At 43.7% G+C, this 22,378-nt stretch overlaps 1 protein-coding gene across 1 annotated transcript in view; it reads right to left on the reverse strand.

Moving 5' to 3' along the window:
• The window catches only part of CSMD1 (CUB and Sushi multiple domains 1), a 1,960,312-nt gene that overhangs the window by 700,700 nt on the left and 1,237,234 nt on the right, over window positions 1-22,378 (reverse strand). The window contains exon 8 of the mRNA XM_074947791.1: window positions 10,190-10,277. Coding sequence (XP_074803892.1) covers window positions 10,190-10,277 — 88 coding nt within the window. The remainder of the gene's footprint in view (window positions 1-10,189; window positions 10,278-22,378) is intronic.

The following is a 22,378-nucleotide window of genomic DNA, read 5'->3' on the forward strand; positions in this document are numbered from 1 at the left end:
GACATTTCATTTGACTGACGTAAGTTAACCATGACTTTAGAGATGTCTTGAAGTTCGGGAGTATCAACAAGCCTATATTTCAACCATGGTAAGAACAAGAAGTCTCTTGTTTTTCTACTACTACTCAAATTAATTTACAATGGTGGGTGCTGTGTGTATTATTTTTTTATTTCCTGGACATTGAGATCTCTCTCTATCTAAAATACTTTTAAAGCTTCAACATGATCCTCTACATCCTGTCCTTTTCCTACTGCTCATTCCCTTCCCAGGTACAACAGGCACTATTTAAGACCAAGATATTATTCACATTGGTCTTTTCTAAATTCCTTGAAATAAAATACATTTCAGATGTCAAGTCCCAGATTGGGTCCCTAACTAAATTGCAAATGCATGTCTAGACCGGCAAGTAATAGTTAGCAGACACTTTAATTAGTAAAAACTAATAGTTTTTTTACAATTTTAACAATTTTAACCTAATTGTTTATCAGTTAAGCTACCAAATTTTGAGACAAAACTGGCCCTAAACACATGTTCAGTATGTACTAGGTCTTTGGAGTAGTGTTTGTCTTTTCTTAATCTCGTTCACACAACGTCTTGAAAGAAGAAATGCAGGGGTCCATATTATCCTAGTTTATGAAACTCTCCCCTCTGAATTGAGGCAACACAATAACCCTTCAAATGAATCACTTCTGACCTGTTCAGCTGCCGAACCTTCCTACACTCATACACAACGTGGATCACAATAGCCTGCAGGAGGATTTCATGCCTTATATTAGTCAGGGTACCACAAAAACTAGACATGACCTCCTTTGAATACTGTCTAGAGGAGAAACATGCATATATATTGATAGAGGTCCTGACCTAAACTTCTTACACTGTTCAAATATTTCAATTAGCCTTTATCCATCTAAAAGGAAAATTATACAGGGAATACTATAGGGCAGTTTCTTTGTTCAATAACTCATAGCACTAATAAGCATTGAGGTGTTAAAGAACTGTTGAAACACTTTTGACTATAGGGATTGATTAGCAAGGCAAATTGGACTATTTAGATGAAAGTAATAAAACAATGTATATTTGCAGTTCCAATACATCAATTAGGCAATATATTAAAAAAGAAGTACTGAAAAAGAGTTACCTTTTCCGTAACTGGTGTTCTTCAGGATGTGTTGCTTATGTCCATTCAATATTAGGTGTGTTTGCTTGCCACATTCACCGGTGCTGGAAGCTTTTCCCTCAGCAGTATCCGTAGAGGACCAGCTCTGGCGCCCCCTGGAGTACCGCCTGCATGGTGCAGTATAAAGGGTGCCACTGGCTCCCCACCCCCTCAGTTCCTTCTTGCCGGAAACTCCAACAGTGGGGAAGGAGGGCAGGTCATGGGAATGGACATGAGCAACACATCCCAAAGAACACCAGTTACGGAAAAGGTAACTGTCTTTTCTTCTTCAAGTGCTTGCTCCATTCCATATTAGGTGACTCCCAAGCAGTACCCCTGGAGGTGGGTAGGAGTTCACGAACGTGTAGACTGCAACACAGCTCTGGCGAACCCAGTGTAGTCTCTGGGCTGCTGAGTGATGGCATAATGCACCGTGAACGTGTGGACAGAGGACCACATAGTAGCTTTACAGATGTCTTGGATAGGGATGTGTGCCAGGAAGGCCACCGAAGATGCCTGAGCACTAGTCGTCTGGGCTCTGACAATCGGCGGCGGCGGGACCCCCGCCAGGTCATAACAGGTCCTTATGCAAGAGGTGATCCAATTGGAAATCCTCTGCAAAGACACTGGAAGGCCCTTCATCCTATCTGCTGTAGCGCTGAAGAGCTGAGTTGATTCATGGAAAGGCTTGGTACCTTCTAGGTGAAAAGCCAAGGCCCTTCAGACGTCCAGCATGTGAAGAAACCTCTCTTCATTGGTCTTGTGTGGTTTGGGACAGAACATCAGGAGGAAGATGTCCTGGTTCATATGGAAGGTAGACACCAGTTTCAGCAGGAAGGCCGGGTGGGCCACAGCTAAACTTTGTCTTCGTAGAAGACCGTGTAGGGCGGTTCTGAGGTCCAGGATTTAATCTTGTCTCATCACTGTCACCACCACCAGGAAAGCAACTTTTCATGACAGGTGGGAAAGGGAGCAGGAGCCCAGTGTCTCAAAGGATGGGCCCATGAGCCTAGAGAGGACCAAGTTAAAATCCTACTGCGGGACAGGGGTCTGCACCTGTGGGAAGAGTCTCTCGAGTCCTCTGAAGAATCTAACTTTCATGTCATGGGAAAACACTGTCTGGCCTTGGATCGGTGGGTGAAAAGCAGATATGGCCATGAGAGGCACTCTAATGGAAGAGTGTGCCAGGCCCTAGTTCCTCAAATGAAGCAGGTAGTCTAAGACAGACTGTATGGAAGAGCGCAAGGGAGAGATGCCACCCAGTGTGAGAACCTCGTCCACTTGGCCAGGTAAGACAGTCTGGTTGAGAGCTTCCTACTTTCCAGAAGGGTCTGCTGGACCTCCTCTGAACAGGTCTGCTCTGTGTTCAGCCACGCAGCATCCATGCCAAGAGGTGGAGGGATGCAAGGTTGGGGGTGTAAGAGCCGAGCGTGGTTCTGTGACAACAGGTCCAGTTGGTTGGGCAGGGGCCAAGGAAGAGCCACTGTTAGATTCATGACAATGCCGGACTAGTTCTGGCAAGGCCGTGCCGGGGCAATGATGATGACCTGCGCCCTGTCTCTCTATCTTTGCCAGGATCTTGGTGATGAGTGAAATTAGAGGGAACGTGTACATCGGGCTCTCCAACCACGACATGAGGAAGGCATTGGAGAGGGAGTCCTTGCCCAGAATAAAACCAATGACATTTTCAGTTTTGCCTGGTGGCGAACAGGTCCACTTGGAGTTTCCCACCTCTGAAAGATCATGTAGGCTACTTCCAGGTGGAGCGACCACTCGTGGTGAGAGGAGAAGGCCCTGCTGAGGTGATTTGCTAGCATGCTCTTGATGCCAGGGAGGAGACAAGCCTCCAGGTGGATCTCATGGTCGATGCAGAAGTTCCAGAGATGGAGTGCCTCTTGGCAGAGAGCCGACAAGCATGCTCCCACTTGCCTGTTGATGTAGACCATCGAGGCTGTGTTGTCCATTAGGTCTTTCACCACCTTTCCCGATAGGTGGGGCAGGAAGACCCCACATGCCAAGCAGACCGCTCTGAGTTCTTTGATGTTTATGTGTAGTGCTATCTCCTCTGGGGACCACATACCCTAGGTCTGGAGATCTCCAAGGTGCACATCCCAGCTGAGGTCTGAGATGTCTGATAATAACTCAACAGAGTGAGGAGGGTTGTTGAACAGAACTCCCTCTAGGACCGTCTAACGATCGGTCCACCATCACAACGGGGTGAGTATCACCAGGGGGATGGTAATGATCTTTTCCAGGTGATCCCTGGACTGGGAATAGACCGTCGCCAGCCATTGCTGCAGGTGCTGCATCCGGAGCCTGGCATGGTGGACAACGTATGTGCAAGTTGCCACGTTGTCCAGCAGATGCAGGTAGGCCCTGGCTGTAGTCGGGGGAACGTGGACACCTCCGTGATAAGGTCTGACAATGTCCAAAACCTTCCTAATGGCAGGAACACTCTCGCACAGGTCGAGTCAAGCACCGCCCCGATGAATTCTATACTTTGTACTGGAACTACTGTAGACTTTTTGTCATTCACCAATAGGCCCAGAGAGCAGCACGTGGCTTGCAGTACCGCAACATCCTTTTGGACCTGAGACCTGGAGCTGCCCTTTACCAGCCAGTGATCGAGGCACGGATATATCTGGATACCCTGGTGCCTGAGGAAGCTGCCACCACCGACATGCAGTGTGTAAATGTCTTTGGTGCTGTTGCCGGGCCAAATGGGAAGACCGTATATTGGTAGTGGCCAATAGGAGCATGGATCGAAGAAAACACCCATGTCCTTGGAAGATCGTTATGTGGAAGTATGTGTCCTTTAGGTCAAGGACAGCATACCAGTATCTCGGATCCAGGAAGGGGTTGATATAGGCCAGGGAGACGATGTGGAACTTCAGCTTTTTTAGGTACTTGTTGAGGTCTCGCAGGTCCAGAATGGGACTTAGTCTGCCCTTGGCCTTTGAGATTAAAAAAGTATTGGGAATAAAACACCCTGTTCCTGCACTTGAGAGGAACTTCCTCCACTGTTCACAACTGCAGCAACCCTTGAACGTCCTGCATGAGAGACTCTCATGAGAAGGGTCCCTGAAGGGGGACGGAGAAGGGGGCTGGGGAGGGGTAGAAAGAAACTGGAGGGTATAGCCCTGCGCCACTGTATTCAGGACCCAGCCATATGAGGTTATAGTGGTCCATGCAGGGAGAAAAAAGGAAAGGTGGTTGGAAAAAAACTGGGGAAGATGGATCTGGGGAATAGGCTGGTAGGGTGCAGGTGCAGCCTCAAAATGGTCACTTGGTTTCTTGCTTATTTCAGATGGAGCCCGACTGAGCAGGGGATGAAGGAGGACGCCTTGGTCAGCGTTTATAGCTCTTGGCCTTCTTGTGAGGTGGGTCCTGCCAAGGATGGCTCCCTGGTCCCTGAGGCTGTTGCAGTTTGAACCACTTATGTGCTGGGCCTGGGACGTACAGCCCCAGAGTTTTCCAGGTGGTATAGGAGTCCTTTAAACCGTGCAGCTTGATATCAGTCCGTTCTGCAAATAGGGCCTGGATGTTGAAGGGAAGGTCCTGTATTGACTGCTAAGCCTCGGTGGACAAGCCCAAGAAGAGCAGCCAGGAAGCTCGCCGCATAGAGATGGCAGAGGCCATGGTGCGGGCTGCAGAGTCCGTTACATCTGAAGCTGTCTGGAGGGCCGCTCTGGCTACCGCTATACCCTCCTCAAGGATCGCCTGAAATTCCTTCCTGGATCCTTTGGGGAGCAAAGCCTCGAACTTTGCCATGGGCTGCCGCATGTTGTAATCATAGAGGCCAAGGAGGGCTTGGTCATCGGCCACTCTCAATTGCAGGCTGGAAGATGAATAAACTTGGCGTCCAAAAAAATCCAGCCTCCTTGAGTCTTTGTTTTTAGGGGTCGCCCTGGGTTGACCTTGCCTCTCTCTGTGGTTAAGTGCCTCAACCACCTGGGAATTGGGGGCCAGGTGGGAATATAAATACCCATGCCTCTTGGTTGGCACAAAGTAATTGCGCTTGTCCCTTTTGGAGATGGGGGCAAGGAGGGAGTCTGCCAAAAGGCAGTGGTAATCTTTGATACCCCCTCATGAAGGGGTAAAATCATCTTTGCAGGAGCCAAGGAGCAGAGGATGTCAAACAGGAAGTCCGAGGTCTCCCTCAATTCCTCGGCCTGAAGCCCCAGGTTAGATGTGACCCTCTTCAATAGTTCCTGGTGTGCCTTAGCACCATCCTGAGGAACTGGGTGAGGGGGCTCTGTGATAGCCTTGTTTGGCGATGACGAGGATGATGCCGGTACTGCGGGAGCCTCAACGTCCATTAGTGGTCCAGCAGACTGTTCCCCTGGGTCCTCCTGGACCTATGGGATCCTTCCCCCCAAGTCTCAGGCACTGGAGGGGATCAGAATGTTGAGGCTGCTGGCCTGTCTGAGGTTCCTGACACTGAGCAGGCAACCTGGGAAGCCTGGGTGAACTCACAGGGGTTCCATGGGCACCATGGTGCCAACCACTGTGCCTGGGGCCATAGGACAGGTTTCAGTGCTGATGATGTATGTGGCACTGCAGGCACCAGAGGCTGCCCCACAGTTAGGGAACCCTGCTCCATGCCAGAGCTATGGCCAGAGCAGTAGCTACCCAGCAACCAGGATTGACAAACTCTTGGCTGGGATGATTTAGTTGGGGATTGGCCCTGCTTTCAGCAGGGGATTGGACTAGATGACCTCCTGAGGTCTCTTCCAACCCTAATCTTCTATGATTCTATGACTGGGCAGAGCAACAGCTCTTATCTGACTAGTACCAGTCGCTGTTCCTAGAGGTAAATCTGTCCGAGTGAGACAAACGTCTTGGTTGAGGGCCTCAGGGACTGATAGCGTTTGGTGGATCAGCATCAGAAACCCGGCGATCTATGCCTTACACTACCCGACCGGTAATGGGACATTGAGCGGGACCAGGAGCTATCACAAGCCGATTTCCGGGAGGAATGTCCCAAACATGGTGGTCCCCGTCTTGGATACCAATGACAACAGTCAGGTGACCGGTGGCTTCAGTCCCCCAGTCAGTCCCGGGATCTGTACTGAGCTCTCAGCAACGCGAGGGGTCAGTCTTGGTGATCCTGCCGGGAGGCGCCTGCCCCTGTGGGTCTGCGCCAGGCTACTGGTGAGATACTCCTTGAATCCCGCTGTCGGTGCACAAGGTCTGGGGATTGAACAGGGCTCTGCTGAGCCTGCCTCTCTGGCTCTGAGGCATGACAGCTTCAGGCAGGTGAGTGGTGGCGGGACATCCCACAATATGGGGAATGGTTTAAATGATTTAATTGGGGATCGGTCCTGCTTTGATCAGGGGGTTGGACTAGATGACCTCCTGAGGTCCCTTCCAACCCTGATATTCTATGATTCTATGGTGTTGCTGAGGCAGAGACATATGTTGAGGTCCCAAGGCAAGACTGGGGTACCACCGGAGCCAGTGTGGGTGACACCAGAAGAATCAGGATCTCCTCAGCTGCCTGTAGGGCTTCAGACTTCAACGGCACCTGAAGCTGATGGAAGCCTGTACCGCTATCTGGAGTCGCAGGCAATCTATGGGATGGGCTGCACCGCTCAAATTGAGCTGGGGCCCGACTTCCTGAAGGGGGCATTGAGCTGCCCACCACCCCACCAGGGTCTTGGCTCACCCTCAGCCTTCTCCTTTCCCTTGAAGGCAGTAGGAGATCTCCCATCCCTGTCTTCTTAGACTTCTTGACTGGAGCCGCAGAGGGGGATTGGTGCTGGCTTGTGGACAGCACCAGCTGAGCACTGTGCACTGACGCTGCACGGCTCAGTGCCAAGTCGGACTGTTGCTCCAATGATGGGGTGAGTGCCGACTCTATCAGGAGTGCTTTAAGGCGATTGTCCCGCTCCTTTTTCGTCCTGGGTTTGAAGGACGTACAAAGACGACATTTGTTGCTTATGTTCCCTTCGCCCAAGCACCTTAGGCAGCTACTGTGTGGATCACTGATGGTCTTTAGCTGTTTGCAATGATCAAAGGCTTAAAGCCTGGGAACCAGGGCATGCCCCGTCCCCAGGCTAAGTTCCATTTAGGACTAATGAAGACTTTAGGAACTACTACTAAGGAAAACTAATTCAATTTCTAACTACATTCAACTATATTACAGATTTTACAAAGTTCGCAAGGACAGAGAATAAAACAATGCTAGCCGAAGCAGAAGACGTTCCAGCACCATCACTGGCAGCAAGAAGGAACTGAGGGTTCCATGTGGCCCCCACTCCAGAGGGTGCCAGAGCTGGTCCCCTACGGATATTGCTGAGGGAAATATTTCCGGCACCGGTGCATGTGGCGAGCACACACACCTAACATGGAATGGACATGAGCAAGCACTCGAAGAACATTAATATTGTAACTACTGAAAGCACAGTGAGCCACAATATATAAAATAAGATAGCTAACATGTTTGTTTCCACCATATCAGAATTTTTCAATCTATAGCATTCAACAAAATGGTAACAATGAGCTTCACTTCAGTTGATACAAAAATCTTAAAATGTACTTTTCTGTTTACAAATATTTTACCTGAGATGGTTAGGAGTAACACAACTATAATTGAAATAGACTAGAAGAAAAATGGAAGAGCTTCTCTATACTGTCACATTATACTCTGTGTAGTTGACAAGACTTAGGATATTCTCAGCTATAATATTTGCCCTGCAGAGGCAGTCTTGAAACATATTTGTGGGGGGTCTTTCACACAGCAACAGAGGAGAAAAATATTTTTAAAAATGGTAAAACAAGGATTGAAAAGCCAACCCCCCCCCCCCAAAAAAAAAAAAAACCCACTGTGGACAGAAAGGGATAGTTATAGTTCCTGAAACTACTTTTTCTGCCGAGCAACTTAGAATCTGAACACCTTCCAGGTAAAAGCAATAGCAACAAAGTCTCTAGTGAGCATCATACAGCCTTTGGCTCTTGTCCCTTTAAGTGGTAAAAAACACTACTTGGGGCAGGGGGGTTGGTTGGTTGGTTTTGGCTGATTGAAATAATCAACCAGATTTGTTTAATTTTTTAATGTATTGTATTTTAAATTACAGTATCCATTTTAAGATAAACCTATAACTATTATGTAGAAGTAACTGTATATTACAGTCACTTACAAGTTCTCATAGTGGAATGTCCCAAACACTCATCCTATCATGTTGCCTGGCCTTCCCAGTAGCTTTACCTTACCAGCTTTCTCATCCACTCCCCACTATCTTCTTTCCTTTCACACCCTTTCTCATTCCCCTTCTCTATCCTTTGCATGCACAGCAGGGTGAGAAAAGTACATCTCAGTCAAAGCTGCTTTAGAAGAGTTAGTTAGTGGGAGGACTGCAGATAGGAAATTGAAATAATTGCAGCTTCTTTCATGTTTATTTTATATGTGCAATATACATTTTTGTATTTTTCCTTAAAATTGGAGACCCCCCCCACTTACAGTCATTGTCACAGGGTGACACGGCCCCTTTCAGAGGGAGCAAGGCCAGTGCACCCATGCCTTATCAGTACGCACCAATTAACTGAGCTTAAAAGAGCTCTAGGTGGGGAGACCTACTGAGCTGGAGGCATCCAGGGAGTCAGGGCCTGGGTCAACCAGGAGAAGGACAGGAGGTGAGAGAGTCAGGAGATTGATTGTGGTCCCAGGGGAAGGCTAATGGCAGCAATGCAGCAAGAGGGGTATCCCCAAGCCAGGACCAGAAGGATGAAGGTCAGGGAACAGTAGAAGGATTTGCCTGCTGGCTCTAAGCCAAAGAGCTGGAGCTAAGACAAGGGAGCAGCAGAGGAACTTGCCTATTGATGTCTCCGGGACAGGAGACCTGAACCCCTAGGAACTATGACAGGGTCGAGGAGAGTGGGAGTGCCGTCCTGGCAAGGATGCTCCCAGCAAAGAGTCTGTGGGGGTTCCCACTGGGAAGACTGGAGTTGCACTTCAGCGGGAAGGACTGGGGTAGCTGTCCAGGGACAGAAGAAGACTGACAGAGTCTTGACATGGTCAAAGGTGCCAAGATGTGATACATGGGGTACTGTGGGACAAGATGTGAGCTGAACTTAAATTTGTACTTGGGGTAATTAATTGATTTTATGCTGGGACCTTTATTATGGACAATTTTTGTATAAGGTTTTAACAATAAACCAGCCCCAAGAAGGGGCATTATTGAAAGAGAAGATTCTGAAGTGAAGATATTGGGTTACCAGAGAGGGGAGACCGAGCACATATGTCATTCAGTGGCTTGCCACAGCGGGTGCTCCAGGCGGGGCTGCCCTATGACAGAAGCTTTGTTTGCTTTATCAGTCTATCAGTGTCACTAATATCAACAAGAAAAGGAGTACTTGTGGCACCTTAGAGACTAACCAATTTATTTGACATAAGCTTTCGTGAGCTACAGCTCACTTCATCCGATGAAGTGAGCTGTAGCTCACGAAAGCTTATGCTCAAATAAATTGGTTAGTCTCTAAGGTGCCACAAGTACTCCTTTTCTTTTTGTGAATACAGACTAACACGGCTGTTACTCTGAAACCTACTAATATCAACAGAGTTAAAAGCATGTTTTTGGTGTTTGTGTGAGTTCCTTCGGCTTTTTGTGAAGTAGTATTTATTTTAAAAAATAGTTTTGGTGAAGCAGAAGTGGGAAGTACAATATTTCTTGACAATCCATTCAATGATAATTAATCTTTTGTGTTGCTAAGTAGCATTTAAAACCTGGAGGACACTACTTGATTCTAACTTTTAACAAAGACCAAGTTGTGGGCGCTGACAGTGTTCCTTTCCATTTACAATGGGGACACTTAGGTATATTCTACAAAATCTCCACCATAATGCACTGTATTTCCCAGAAACCTAAAAACAGACCCAGTTTGAGACTCTTGCTCAAACTCTGCAAGAATTGGAGCCTCTTCTAGCAACTTTCAGAAATGGCCTCTTTTGTAGCTTTTATGCAAACTGCATCCATCTGTAGTTTACCTTACACCTAAAAGCCCCTTCCACTTCAACACACATGCAGTTCCTACCTGAAGTCAGAGCCTGCCCTCTTCCCATTCTCAGGAATTCCAGGATCAGGACACATGTCAGATGTGACAGCATCTCCACCTTGACTCACTGCAGTCAGAATTAAAAAAGAAGAAGGAGAAACAAAAAGAACAGTTAGTCTTAAAACTAAGTAAATGATTATTCAGCCATCCACACTTCGAGTTCTACAAGAGGAACATTATCTATATGCTCAATATATTTTTCAGGACGGTAATACAAATAAAGACAACAAACTGCATCTTAATATACATTTGTTTCATAGATTCCCAGGCCAGAAGGGCCCATTGTGATAATCTAGCCTGCCTTCTGTATAACATAGGCCAAAGAACCTCCCCAAAATAATTCCTAAAGCTTATATTTTAGAAAACATCCAATCTTGATTTAGAAATTGTCTGTGACACATAATCCACCACAACCCATGATAAATTATTCCAATGATTAATTACTCTCACCATTAAAATATACACAGTATTCCTGGTCTGAATTTGGATGGCGTCAACTTCCAGCCATTGGATTGTGTTATACCTTTCTCTGCTAGACTGAGGAGCCCATTATTTTTCCTCATGTAGGTACTTATAGACCGGGGTACCCAAACTTGGTTCACGGCTTGTTCAGGGTAAGCCCCTGGCGGGCCGCAAGACGGTTTAGCTGGGTGTCCACAGGTACAGCTGCTTGCAGCTCCCAATGGCCACAGTTCACCCTTCCCAGCCAATGGGAGCTGCAGGAAGCGGCGCAGGCCGGGCCACCACTTCCAGGATCGGCAAACCGCAGCCACTGGGAGCTGCAAGAGGCCGTACCTGTGGACGCTCAGGTAAACAAAGTATCTCACGGCCAGCCAGGGTATTACCCTGAACAAGCCATGAACCAAGTTTGGGAACCCCTGTTATAGACCAATAAAGTTGCTCCTTAAGCTTTTTTGTTAGGTAAATAGATTTTGCTTCTTGAGTCTAGGCATGTTTTCTAATCTTTTAATCATTCTTGTGGCTTTTCTCTGAACCCTCTCTAATTTATCAATATCCTTCTTCAATTGCAGAAAGCAGAAATGGACACAGTATTCCATCAACAGTTGCCCCAAATCTAAATACAGAAATAAAATAACCTCTTGACTCGTACTAGAGATTCCCTGTTCATGTATCCAAGGATAATGCCAGAGTGTTGCATTATCCATCATGAGCCCCAAATCTTTTTCAGGGTACTTCTTCCAGGCTAGAGTCCCCCATCTTTTAAGTAGGGATTACAGTCTTTGTTCTAGATGTATACATTTAGCCATATTAAAATGCATATTATTTGCATGAGGCCAGCATACCAAGAAATCCAGATCACTCTGAATCAGTGACATATCCTCATTATTTACTGCTCCCCCGATTTGTGTGTCATCTGCAAACTTATCAGTGTTTTTAAGTTTTCCATCCAGTTAATTAATAAAAAAGTTAAAGGACCAAGAACCAATCCCAGTAGGACCCCACTAGAAACACATGTGTTCAGTGGAATAGTATATTGAGTTACTCCTGGCCAACTCAGGAATATGTGAAAGCGCTAAGGCGGCTTGAAGTCTCCATTGTGCCCTTTCCCCCACATCAGGTAGAATAGAGTCTGTATTCTCCCCTCACACCCACCCACACAGCTGTTACAGACAAATGTGTATAAAGTTATGGTCCTCACAAAACTAAGACTCTGATTTTACTTGTAAAGTGTGTGATTATGTTTTTATCTTCTATCTAGAAAGTGGTAACTCTTAGTTATTTATGTAATATGCTTAAATATTATATTGATTACAAATATACAGATAATGGCATACAAAATACCTTTACAGTTTATGGCCCTCACAAAAATGAATATAAATACATTCAGTCTCTCTCTCTCTCTGTCTATCACATACACACACCTTCCGTTTCTTCTTTGCTTCCCTCCATGAAGGATAGAGGAAGAAAAAAAACATGTCATCTTCAGAATCTCTGAAAACCCTTTAAGGATAAGGTAGTACTCTCTTCCTGAATATAGAAAGTGTAGTTAGTTGGAATGTTTTAGCAGCACAGACTGAATTAGACAGGCCTGAGTAGATTACAGATGACAGAAGACACCATTGCGATTGAGAGGTGATGGGAGATTAGATGTAAATTTCTCAAGCAGTGATAGGCTTTTGAATGGAATAAGGTGACATAGAGGAAGCATGGTGACAAACAGGTTATGTACAATCAGAAGATAAGAGCTATAAATCCTGACTGACTATTCCAGCAGAATCATGGGCAATTAATTTATCTGAAAGCTAAAGCTCTATACAAGATGAGAAATACTCATGGAAATCAATTCATATAAAAAGGCATTGCTGTGCTACAAAAATACAGCTAAGTAAAAAACTCTTGTAAGTGCAGAATTGCTTGCCTCAAGTATAGCTTCCTCCTAAAACTGATAAAATTGCAATAATTATGGCACATTTAAACGTCTGAATCACCTCCATTCTTGTCTCAGAGATGCAATGATTTTAAAGATATAGAAAATAGCAACACCCACCAGCCTATCAGAGTTAAAAACTGTATTTATCTCCTTTCTCTGTCTCTGATACAGTATATTGTCTGTTCCAAAAATGTTCAAAATCAGCTGATGAAAGATTATCATAATGTGAGAGATGTATTTCCGGATACAGCTAAAAAAAAAAAAGAACATTCTAGCTATGAAACATAACAGTAACTTAAAGGAAGTTCCTTCCTGGTATATTGTGACATAAATCAAATTGTTATGAGTAAAAATCCAATTCTGGAGCTTCTGACTCACAGTATTTCCATATTAGTGTATGCAACGTGAACATTTTCTCTATCCAAGGTGATGATCAAGGAAACATTTCCAGGCTAAGGGCCTGATCCTCCAGTAGTTAATTTATACAAATAAGTCTTATTAAATAGTACTACTTATGTGAATATGAATTATTTCATGTCTGCATTGTGATTAAGAATGAGACAAACTAGTGTATAAACAAAAATATTTATTCTTAGAGTTCAATTTTGCTAGCTACATTTATTCTTCCAGAAGAGTTCATCTCTAAATATATACAAAAAGTTTGTTACAAGAGTCAATTTTAAAGCATGGTTATAGTCAGAAAACTACCCTTGCTAAACTAACCACTTCCTGTTGCATATATGCTTCTAACAATATCTAATCTTCTTATATTTCCTCAGGTTTCTGACAAAGTCAAGTATTTACTACTGTCATAAGAACAGCCCTACTGGGTCAAACCAAAGGTCCATCTAGCCCAGGATTCTGTCTTCTGACAGTGGCCAATGCCAGGTGCCCCAGAGCGAATGAACAGAACAGGGAATCACCAAGTGATCCATTCCCAATCGCCCATTCCCAGCTTCTGGCAAGCACAGACGTGTCATTATAGCTATGTTAGAGTAAGCTGGATTCTGTTCTGTCCCACACATCCTCAACAGAACAGGCAAACAAATTCTGATTCCACAGTGTTAATGCTGATAGCAAAGCAGAAATCTTTATTTTCAGATATAAGGTTTAGCAACCAGGAAAAAAAAACACAAAAACAAAAAAAACCCTGACCAAAAATGTTTTCGTTTGTCAAGACTGCAAATTTGACAGAGCTATTTTTCAAAAGTAAGAACTAGGAAACCTCAAGATAGTCTTTTCAGTTACTTTAAACCTTTTTCATAAGCACCCTTACAACAACAGGAGCAACTCTGCCTGTGGTATGGTGGTTTAAGTTTGAGTTCAGAGGTCCGTAATTATGGAGAATCTTTTGTACTTTCCACTGAGGACTAATTTGTAGCAGTGTGTTGAAATAAGCAAGCTAAACATAATTTTTAAAAAAGCTGGAAATTTTACTCCAAGTAATTTCATTGTTCAAAATGGTTTTACTGTATATCATCTCCACAAAGTGGCTTGATTTTCCTCATAAAAATGGCTGTACTGGGTCAGACCAATGGTCCATCTAGCCCAATATCCTGTCTTCCAACAGTGGCCAATGCCAGATGCTTCAAAGGGAATGAACAGAACAGGGAAATCCCCCATCCTCCAGTGATCCACCCCCCATCCTCCAGTCCCAGCATTTGGTAGTCAGAGGCATAGGAACACCCAGAACATGGGGTTGTATTCCTGACCATCTTGGCTAATATCCACTGATGGACTTATTCTCCATGAACTTATCTAATTCTTTTTGAACCCAGTTATTCTTTTGACCTTCACAACATCCCCTGGCAATGAGTTCCGCAGGTTGACTGTGCGTCATGTGAAGAAGTACTTCCTTTTGTTAGTTTTAAATCTGCTGCCTATTAATTTCATTGGGTGACCCCGCTTCTTGTGTTATGTGAAAGGGTAAATAGTACTTCCTTGTTCATTTTCTCACACCATTCATGATTCATATCCCACACCCCTCAGCTGTCTCTCTTCCCAGCGGAACAGTCCCAGTCTTTTTAATCTCTCCTCATATGGATACTGTTCCATACTGTTACTCATTTTCGCTGCTCCTCTCTTTACCTTTTCCATTTCTTATATATAAGATGGGGGTGACCAGAACTTCACACAGTATTCAAGGTGTGGATGTATCATGGATTTATACAGTGGCCAGGCATGTTTCAATGCAAAACCTGATGTTCCTGCACAGGAAATTTATAACTTTTTAAATAGTATTTTCCAGAGAAAAATCAGATATCACATTTTTAGTGAAAATTTGCCTGTTTTCACTTTCAAATGAGCCTGGTTCAAAGATGAATACCACAAGTCAACAGGTTCACAGTGTCTCCATACAGATGGCTTTTGACTTATTCAGGTACTATGGGATTTAGATGTTCTTGTGAAAGAACCGCTGCTTAGTCAATTAAAATGGAACTTTCCCTAACCCCCAAATGAATGTTCTTCACAAGAGAAGTATTTCAGAATTTTCCTCTTCACCACAGCCCTTTCTCCTCACATTTACAGTTACTTTTATGAGAGGGCGGATCCAGGCCAGTGTTCATCCAGAGGTGTACTGCTCCTATAAATATGGCAAGGATCATACCTCTGGGATCTACCACATCTTGCAGTACAGGATTTGTTAAACATGGTCCAAGCTCTTACTTTGTGTTTTCCACTAGGGAAGATCAAACATCTTGATCTTGTTACAGTCTATAGAGGCATGATATGTTGTCATAACAAAATAACTCCTGTTCCTTGCACAAGACAAGCTTCTCTGATCTTACCTTTCCAGGTTGTTGGTGGGGGGGGGGGGTAAGAACAAATTGCTCAAATTAAATCAAGCCATTGATTACCTTCAGTAGTTTAGATGTCTTGAAGGTTCTCTATAAATGTTTAATATTCAGATGTACTACAAGTCTTTTGCTTGTTAACATTGTGGTATTTACCCAGAATTTGACCTTTATCAACACTTCTCTCCATTTTCCAATAATTATTTCTTTGGCATCAAGATTTTTGACCTCACTTCTACTGAAAACTTTTGAAAGACACACAAGTGGACCCAACTAAGAGGTTCTTATCTCCCCCCACAATCATTGGGCAAACCACCACTATCCTCCCTGAAACAGAAGTCTAACATGGTCATCATCTTCATCTATGACATCTCTCTAGAACCTCACATCCAGGCTATGTCTAAATCTTGCTTATTGTTTTTGCATCAGAAGATATGGCCTTTTCTATTCAGCCACATGGCTAAAACTCTTATCATCTCACATCTTGATTACCACAATATGTTTTTATTTGGCCTTGATAAATGAGTCTTGTCTCACTTACATCCATTCAGAATATTGCTGCAAAGATCATTCTCTTAACCTGTTTATGTCATCTGTCTCTTAACATTCCTCCACCAGTTTCCCCTTCTCTATTACATCAAACATCAGATGCTAGTTTTCACTTTCAAAGCCTTTCAGGGCCTAATCCCATACTAGCTAGCATCTCTCAATCAGTATCAAAATGTTGACCCCCAACCTCCCATTGATCCATGATGCCAGTCTCCATCACCACTTGTTAAATGTTTCAAACAGACACCTTTGTCCTTTATCCCATGATGCCCCTCACAGTTAGACTCATAGACTCATAGATATTAAGGTCAGAAGGGACCATTATGATCATCTAGTCTGAGCTCCTGCACAATGCAGGCCACAGAATCTCACCCACCCACTCCTGCAATAAACCTCTCACCTATGCCTGAGCTATTGAAGTCCTCAAATCATGGTTTAAAGACTTCAAGGTGTAAAGAATCCTCCAGCAAGTGATCCATGCCCCATGCTACAGAGGAAGGAGAAAAACCTCCAGGGCCTCTTCCAATCTGCCCTGGAGGAAAATTCCTTCCTAACCCCAAATATGGCGATCAGCTGAACCCTGAGCATGTGGGCAAGATTCACCAGCCAGATACCCAGGAAAGAATTCTCTGTAGTAACTCAGATCCCACCCCATCTAACATCCCATCACAGGCCATTGGGCCTATTTACCATGAAAAGTTAAAGATCAATTAATTGCCAAAATCATGTTATCCCATCATACCATCTCCTCCATAAACTTATCGAGTTTAATCTTGAAGCTAGATAGGTCTTTTGCCCCCCACTGCTTCCCTTGGAAGCCTATTCCAGAACTTCACTCCTCTGATGGTTAGAAACCTTCATCTAATTTCAAGTCTAAACTTCCCGATGGCCAATTTATATCCATTTGTTCTTGTGTCCACATTGGTACTGAGCTTAAATAATTCCTCTCCCTCTCTGGTATTTATCCCTCTGATATATTTATAGAGAGCAATCATATCTCCCCTCAACCTTCTTTTGGTTAGGCTAAACAAGCCAAGCTCCTTGAGTCTCCTTTCATAAAACAGGTTTTCCATTCCTCGGATCATCCTAGTAGCCCTACTCTGTACCTGTTCAAGTTAGAATTCATCCTTCTTAAACATGGGAGACAAGAACTGCATGCAGTATTCCAGATGAGGTCTCACCAGTGACTTGTATAATGGTACTAACACCTCCTTATCTCTACTGGAAATACCTCGCCTGATGCATTAGTTTTTTTCACGGCCATATCACATTGTCATCATAGTCATCCTGTGGTCAACCAATATTCCAAGGTCCCTCTCCTCCTCTGTTACTTCTAATTGATGCATCCCTTTAGTTATAAATTAGCTTATAACTAAAATTCTTGTTATAAATCCCTAAATGCATGACCCTGCATTCTCACTATTAAATTTCATCCTATTATTATTACTCCAGTTTACAAGGTCATCCAGATCCTCCTGTATGATATCCCGGTCCTTCTCTAAATTGGCAATACCTCCCAGCTTTGTATCATCCGCAAACTTTATTAGCACACTCCCATTTTTTGTGCCGAAGTCAGTAATAAAAAGATTAAATAAGATTGGTCCCCAAACCAGTCCCCGAGGAACTCCACTGGTAACCTCCCTCCAGTCTGACAGTTCATCTTTCAGTATGACCCACTGTAGTCTCCCTTTTACCCAATTCCTTATCCACCTTTCAATTTTCATATTGATCCTCATCTTTTCCAATTTAACTAATAATTCCCCATGTGGCACCATATCAAACGCCTTACTGAAATCTAGGTAAATTAGATCCACTGCGTTTCCTTTGTCTAAAAAATCTGTTACTTTCTCAAAGAAGGAGATCAGGTTGGTTTGGCACGATCTACCTTTTGTAAAACCATGTTGTATTTTGTCCCATTTACCATTGACCTCAATGTCCTTAACTACTTTCTCCTTCAATTTCTTTTCCAAGACCTTGCATACTAAAGATGTCAAACTAACAGGCCTATAGTTACCTGGATCACTTTTTCCCCCTTTCTTAAAAAAAGGAACTATGTAAGCAATTCTCCAGTCATATGGTACAACCCCTGAGTTTACAGATTCCTTAAAAATTCTTGCTAATGGGCTTACAATTTCATGTGCCAAGTCCTTTAATATTCTCGGATGAAGATTATCTGGGCTGCCCGATTTAGTCCCATTAAGCTGTTCGAGTTTCGCTTCTTCCTCAGATATGGTAATATCTACCTCCATATCCTCATTCCCATTTGTCATGCTACCATTATCCCTAGATCCTCATTAGCCTTATTAAAGGCTGAGGCAAAGTATTTGTTTAGATATTGGGCCCTGCCTAGATTATCCTTAACCTCCACTCCATCCTCAGTGTTTAGCAGTCTCACTTCTTCTTTCTTTGTTTTCTTCTTATTTATATGGCTATAGAACCTTTTACTATTGGTTTTAATTCACTTTGCAAGGTCCAAATCTACCTGACTTTTAGCCTGTCTCACTTTATCCCTCCATGTTCTGGCCTCAATAAGTTAGCTTTCCTTGCTGATCCCTGCCATCTTCCACTCCCTGTACGCTTTCTGCTTTTTCTTAATCACCTCTCTGAGATGCTTGCTCATCCAGCTTGGTCTACAACTCCTTCCTATGAATTTTTTCCCCTTTCTTGGGATGCAGGCTTCCGATAGCTTCTGCAGCTTTGACTTGAAGTAATCCCAGGCCTCTTCTGCCTTTAGATCCATAAATTCTTTAGTCCAATCCACTTCCCTATTAGACTGGTATCCACACTGCCCTTCCTCCTTATGTCCATTCTCCTACCCATGGCTGTATCCCTTCTTACTTTGTTTTCTTCCTTCTCAATGCTAAAATCCAGTGTGGAGATTACCTGGACATCTCCCAACCATCTCCCCCAAATTCCAAGTTTAAAGCTCTCTTAATCAGTTGTGCCAGCCTCCATCCTAGAAGTCTATTTCCTTCCCAACTCAGATGAAGTCCATGCCGAGAGAACTGTCCTCTGTCCATGAATGCCTCCCAGTGGCCATACATCCCAAAGCCCTCCTCATAGCACCACTGCCTGAGCCATCTGTTGATAGTCATAATCTTTTCACACCTTTGTTGCCCTTCTCTAGTAACAGGCAGAATCCCACTGAAGATCACCTGAGCCTCGATTTCCTTAAGAGTCTTCCCCAGCCTGGCATAGTCTCCCTTGATACGTTCCAGTGAGAATCTACCGGTATCATTTGTTCCCACATGAAGGACAATCAGTGAATTCTTTCCCGCTGCCTTCAGGATCCTTTTCAACCTCAGGTCCACATCCCATATCTTAGCACCTGGAAGACAGCATACCCTTCTATTCTCTAAATCAGCTCTGGTTACAGGCCTGTCTATTCTTCTCAGTAAGGAGTCCCCGATCACGTAGACCTGCCTTTTCCTGGTGACAGTGCGATTCTCCGGTCTATTCCCTGTTCCCTCTGGCTGCAAGTTCTTTCCATTCCTATTCTCCCTTTTAATCCTCTTCAACCCATCCTGTATCCTCCTGGAGCTCATATTTGGTGTAGTCTCCATTGACTCTTCCCCTTTTCCTAAAGGACTAGCTGCTCTTCTCTTCTTCTTTGCCCTTCCACCTTCAGTGACTACCTGCTGAGCCCCTTCTTCATTTTCCAACTCTGCAAACCTGTTCTTGAGCTCTATTTCTCCTTCACTAGCCAGTCTTTTCCTCTGCCTGGTTCTCTTAGTCACATGCTTCCACTGTCCAATTTCTTCACCCAGCAGTCTCCCCTCAGAATTCTTCAGTCCTCCTTCCATCTGCAAGTCGGAGCTTTTCCCTTCAGCTCCCTCATGTCTTTGCTCCATAATCTGCTCAAACCCCCTTCTAAACTCAACCAGACTTTCCACCTGCATCTCCAGTCCTAGGATCTTCTCTTCCATCAGCTCTATCAGACGGCACTTCATGCAGACAAAACTCTTTCCAGGTACCCCCTCCAGGATCATGTGCATACCGCAGCTTCCACATCCAGTAATCTTCGTTGTGTCTTCCACTACATGGGTCACTCCCGCTGCTGCCTCTGTATCTGTCATAGCCTCCCCACCTAAATCCTGTTAATCTGGGAAACACAAACCACACCAAAACACCACCACCCACAGCAAAAACCAAGCCCAAACAAGCACCACAATACAAACTCCCACTGAAACTCCCCTGTTTACAGCTCAGTTTGCTGGCTCCTGTGCCGCTGCAGCTGTCTGTTGGGAACAGCTCCCTACTAACATTTGCAAAGCTACCTCATCATTCTTCAAAACCCTCTTTTCAACTCTCCTGTGATGTCTACAAAAATACCTGACAACAATAGGCCATTGGTGTGCTGAGACTACCACTTATTGTGTTGACCAATATTGTCTCACTGTTTTGTTGTACTCCGCACTGCAACCATCTCATCTCATGTTTTATTTATATTGGAAACTATTTGAAGCAGGAGCCACCTTTTTTGTTCTGAGTTTGTACAGTGCCTGGTCCATGACTATGGCTTCTAGGCACTATACAAAAATAAAAGTTATTTGTAATGCTGGAACATGTTTAACTTTTTCTAATCTGATCATCTCACTTCAATAATCTCACTAGAAAGTTTCCATTGCTAGAGGCTACTGGAACAGTTTTGTGTCTTAGAAAGTTTGGTAAGCATGCACATGTTTTCAAATAGTCTGAAAAGAGTTCAATTTATTTCTTTTTTTAAAGTTGTTTTTTCTCCCTGATCATTTGCATTTCTCATGGCTTTCCCCCGTAAATTTAATGCTTATGATGTTCTAGATTACAGTACTGCAAAGTGGGATTTTTCTGTTTATTCACAGAACATTGCAGAGCACTTCTCGAACTGTCAAAAGGATTGATAACTGATGGTAATATGTGTGATGTTGACATCTATCTTCTAGGACCTGTATGGAGACCATCAACACATTTCACATAGAATAAAGTCATCAAATGGCACAAAATTTTGATTCTCCAGGACATATTCACTCTAGTGCTAACAACATACAACACAGAAAAGAATGGGCTCTCCTGCAAGGGTTTATATTTTTGCCTATTCAGATATTGAAAAAATGCATATACTGTTTATTAGTACATATCTTGCTCCCAGTTCAATATACCAAAACATTTAGACGATGTAACTGACTGCCAGAGTCAATTAATGAATTCAATTTTAATGAACTAATGTAACTTTTTGAATGCAAAAGTACACTGCATCTTGTACAGTGTCCTGTTTCAGACACTGTGTCATGTTTTTCAAATTGTGATGAAATTTCCAAATTCAGAAAAGAAATAAGTTGAATAGTTATTTAAAACTCATCTGTAGATCATTCTTCACTAATGTTTCTCACATGCATATAGATCTGCAATGAACCATCACTCAGAAAAGGCATATATGCTTTTGTTTTCCAGTTAGACTGCAGCAACAGAACATGGATGCATGGAGATTTGGGAATAGAGGGTGAGGGGAAAAGAAACAAGATTCTAGTCATGTTTTTTAAAAATATTCCTTATTTTAAAAATAGCAGGACTTCTCTGTTACATTCTGAGGTGCAATCCAGACCAGTGAAGAATTGTATGACCAATTACCCTGAGTGCCTCAAAATGCCTTCCTACTATAGCTCTCTGTGTGGGATGCCCATATCCACAACAAGCATGCACTCTATAGCTGTGTATTAGGTAGCACATGTCCAATGCTACCACAGATTTCCACTGATCTTCATTAGCCTCGGTTAACAACTGGTCAGGTGACTCTTCACAACCCTGTTTTCCCAAAATGTGCAGCCCTGGCCTGGGACAATCAGAGGAATGTTAAGGTTTGTTGATCCTTTAAAAAGAATCAATACCCAATAACTTGCTATCTTAACAGGATTTACCAAATAGTTCAGTTCAAACACAGCACTCAATTGGTTTAGATTAAAAATAAAGCTACTTTATTTCATTCCAAAGAAATAAATTTTGAGTACAAGTATTAAAGTCAGAAATGGTTACAAGATAGAATGCTTTCTAGTAACTAACTTAACAAGCTAGACTTGGTTCAAGATAAAATCCTCACCACATTTCCATCAAGATGGCTGACTGAACCCCTGTGTCAACATCTATCCCCTCAAAATCAAAGAGCTGGTACCTTTGTCGTCTTAGGTGAAAGATTTTTGCCTGGAGGTATCCTTCAGAAGAATACATTTAAAAGGTAATTTGGGGCTTTTCTTTGCCCTTCTCTTGTATAGTCCTAAGACGGTTGAGGAAAGAGCAGGGGGTCCTGGGAAAGTGACTGGGGTGCCATCCTTGGGCGCATCCTCAAAACACCTGATTCTGGCTTCCTTGACCTCTGGAAGAACGAGACTGGGTGGAGGAATGGGAAGATGAAGGATGGCGCTATTTAAATCCTTTGTCGCCATTCTTTTTATAGGAGCT

This window comes from Natator depressus, chromosome 3, assembly GCF_965152275.1.
Source record: "Natator depressus isolate rNatDep1 chromosome 3, rNatDep2.hap1, whole genome shotgun sequence".
In the NCBI taxonomy this organism is placed as follows: Eukaryota; Metazoa; Chordata; order Testudines; family Cheloniidae; genus Natator; species Natator depressus.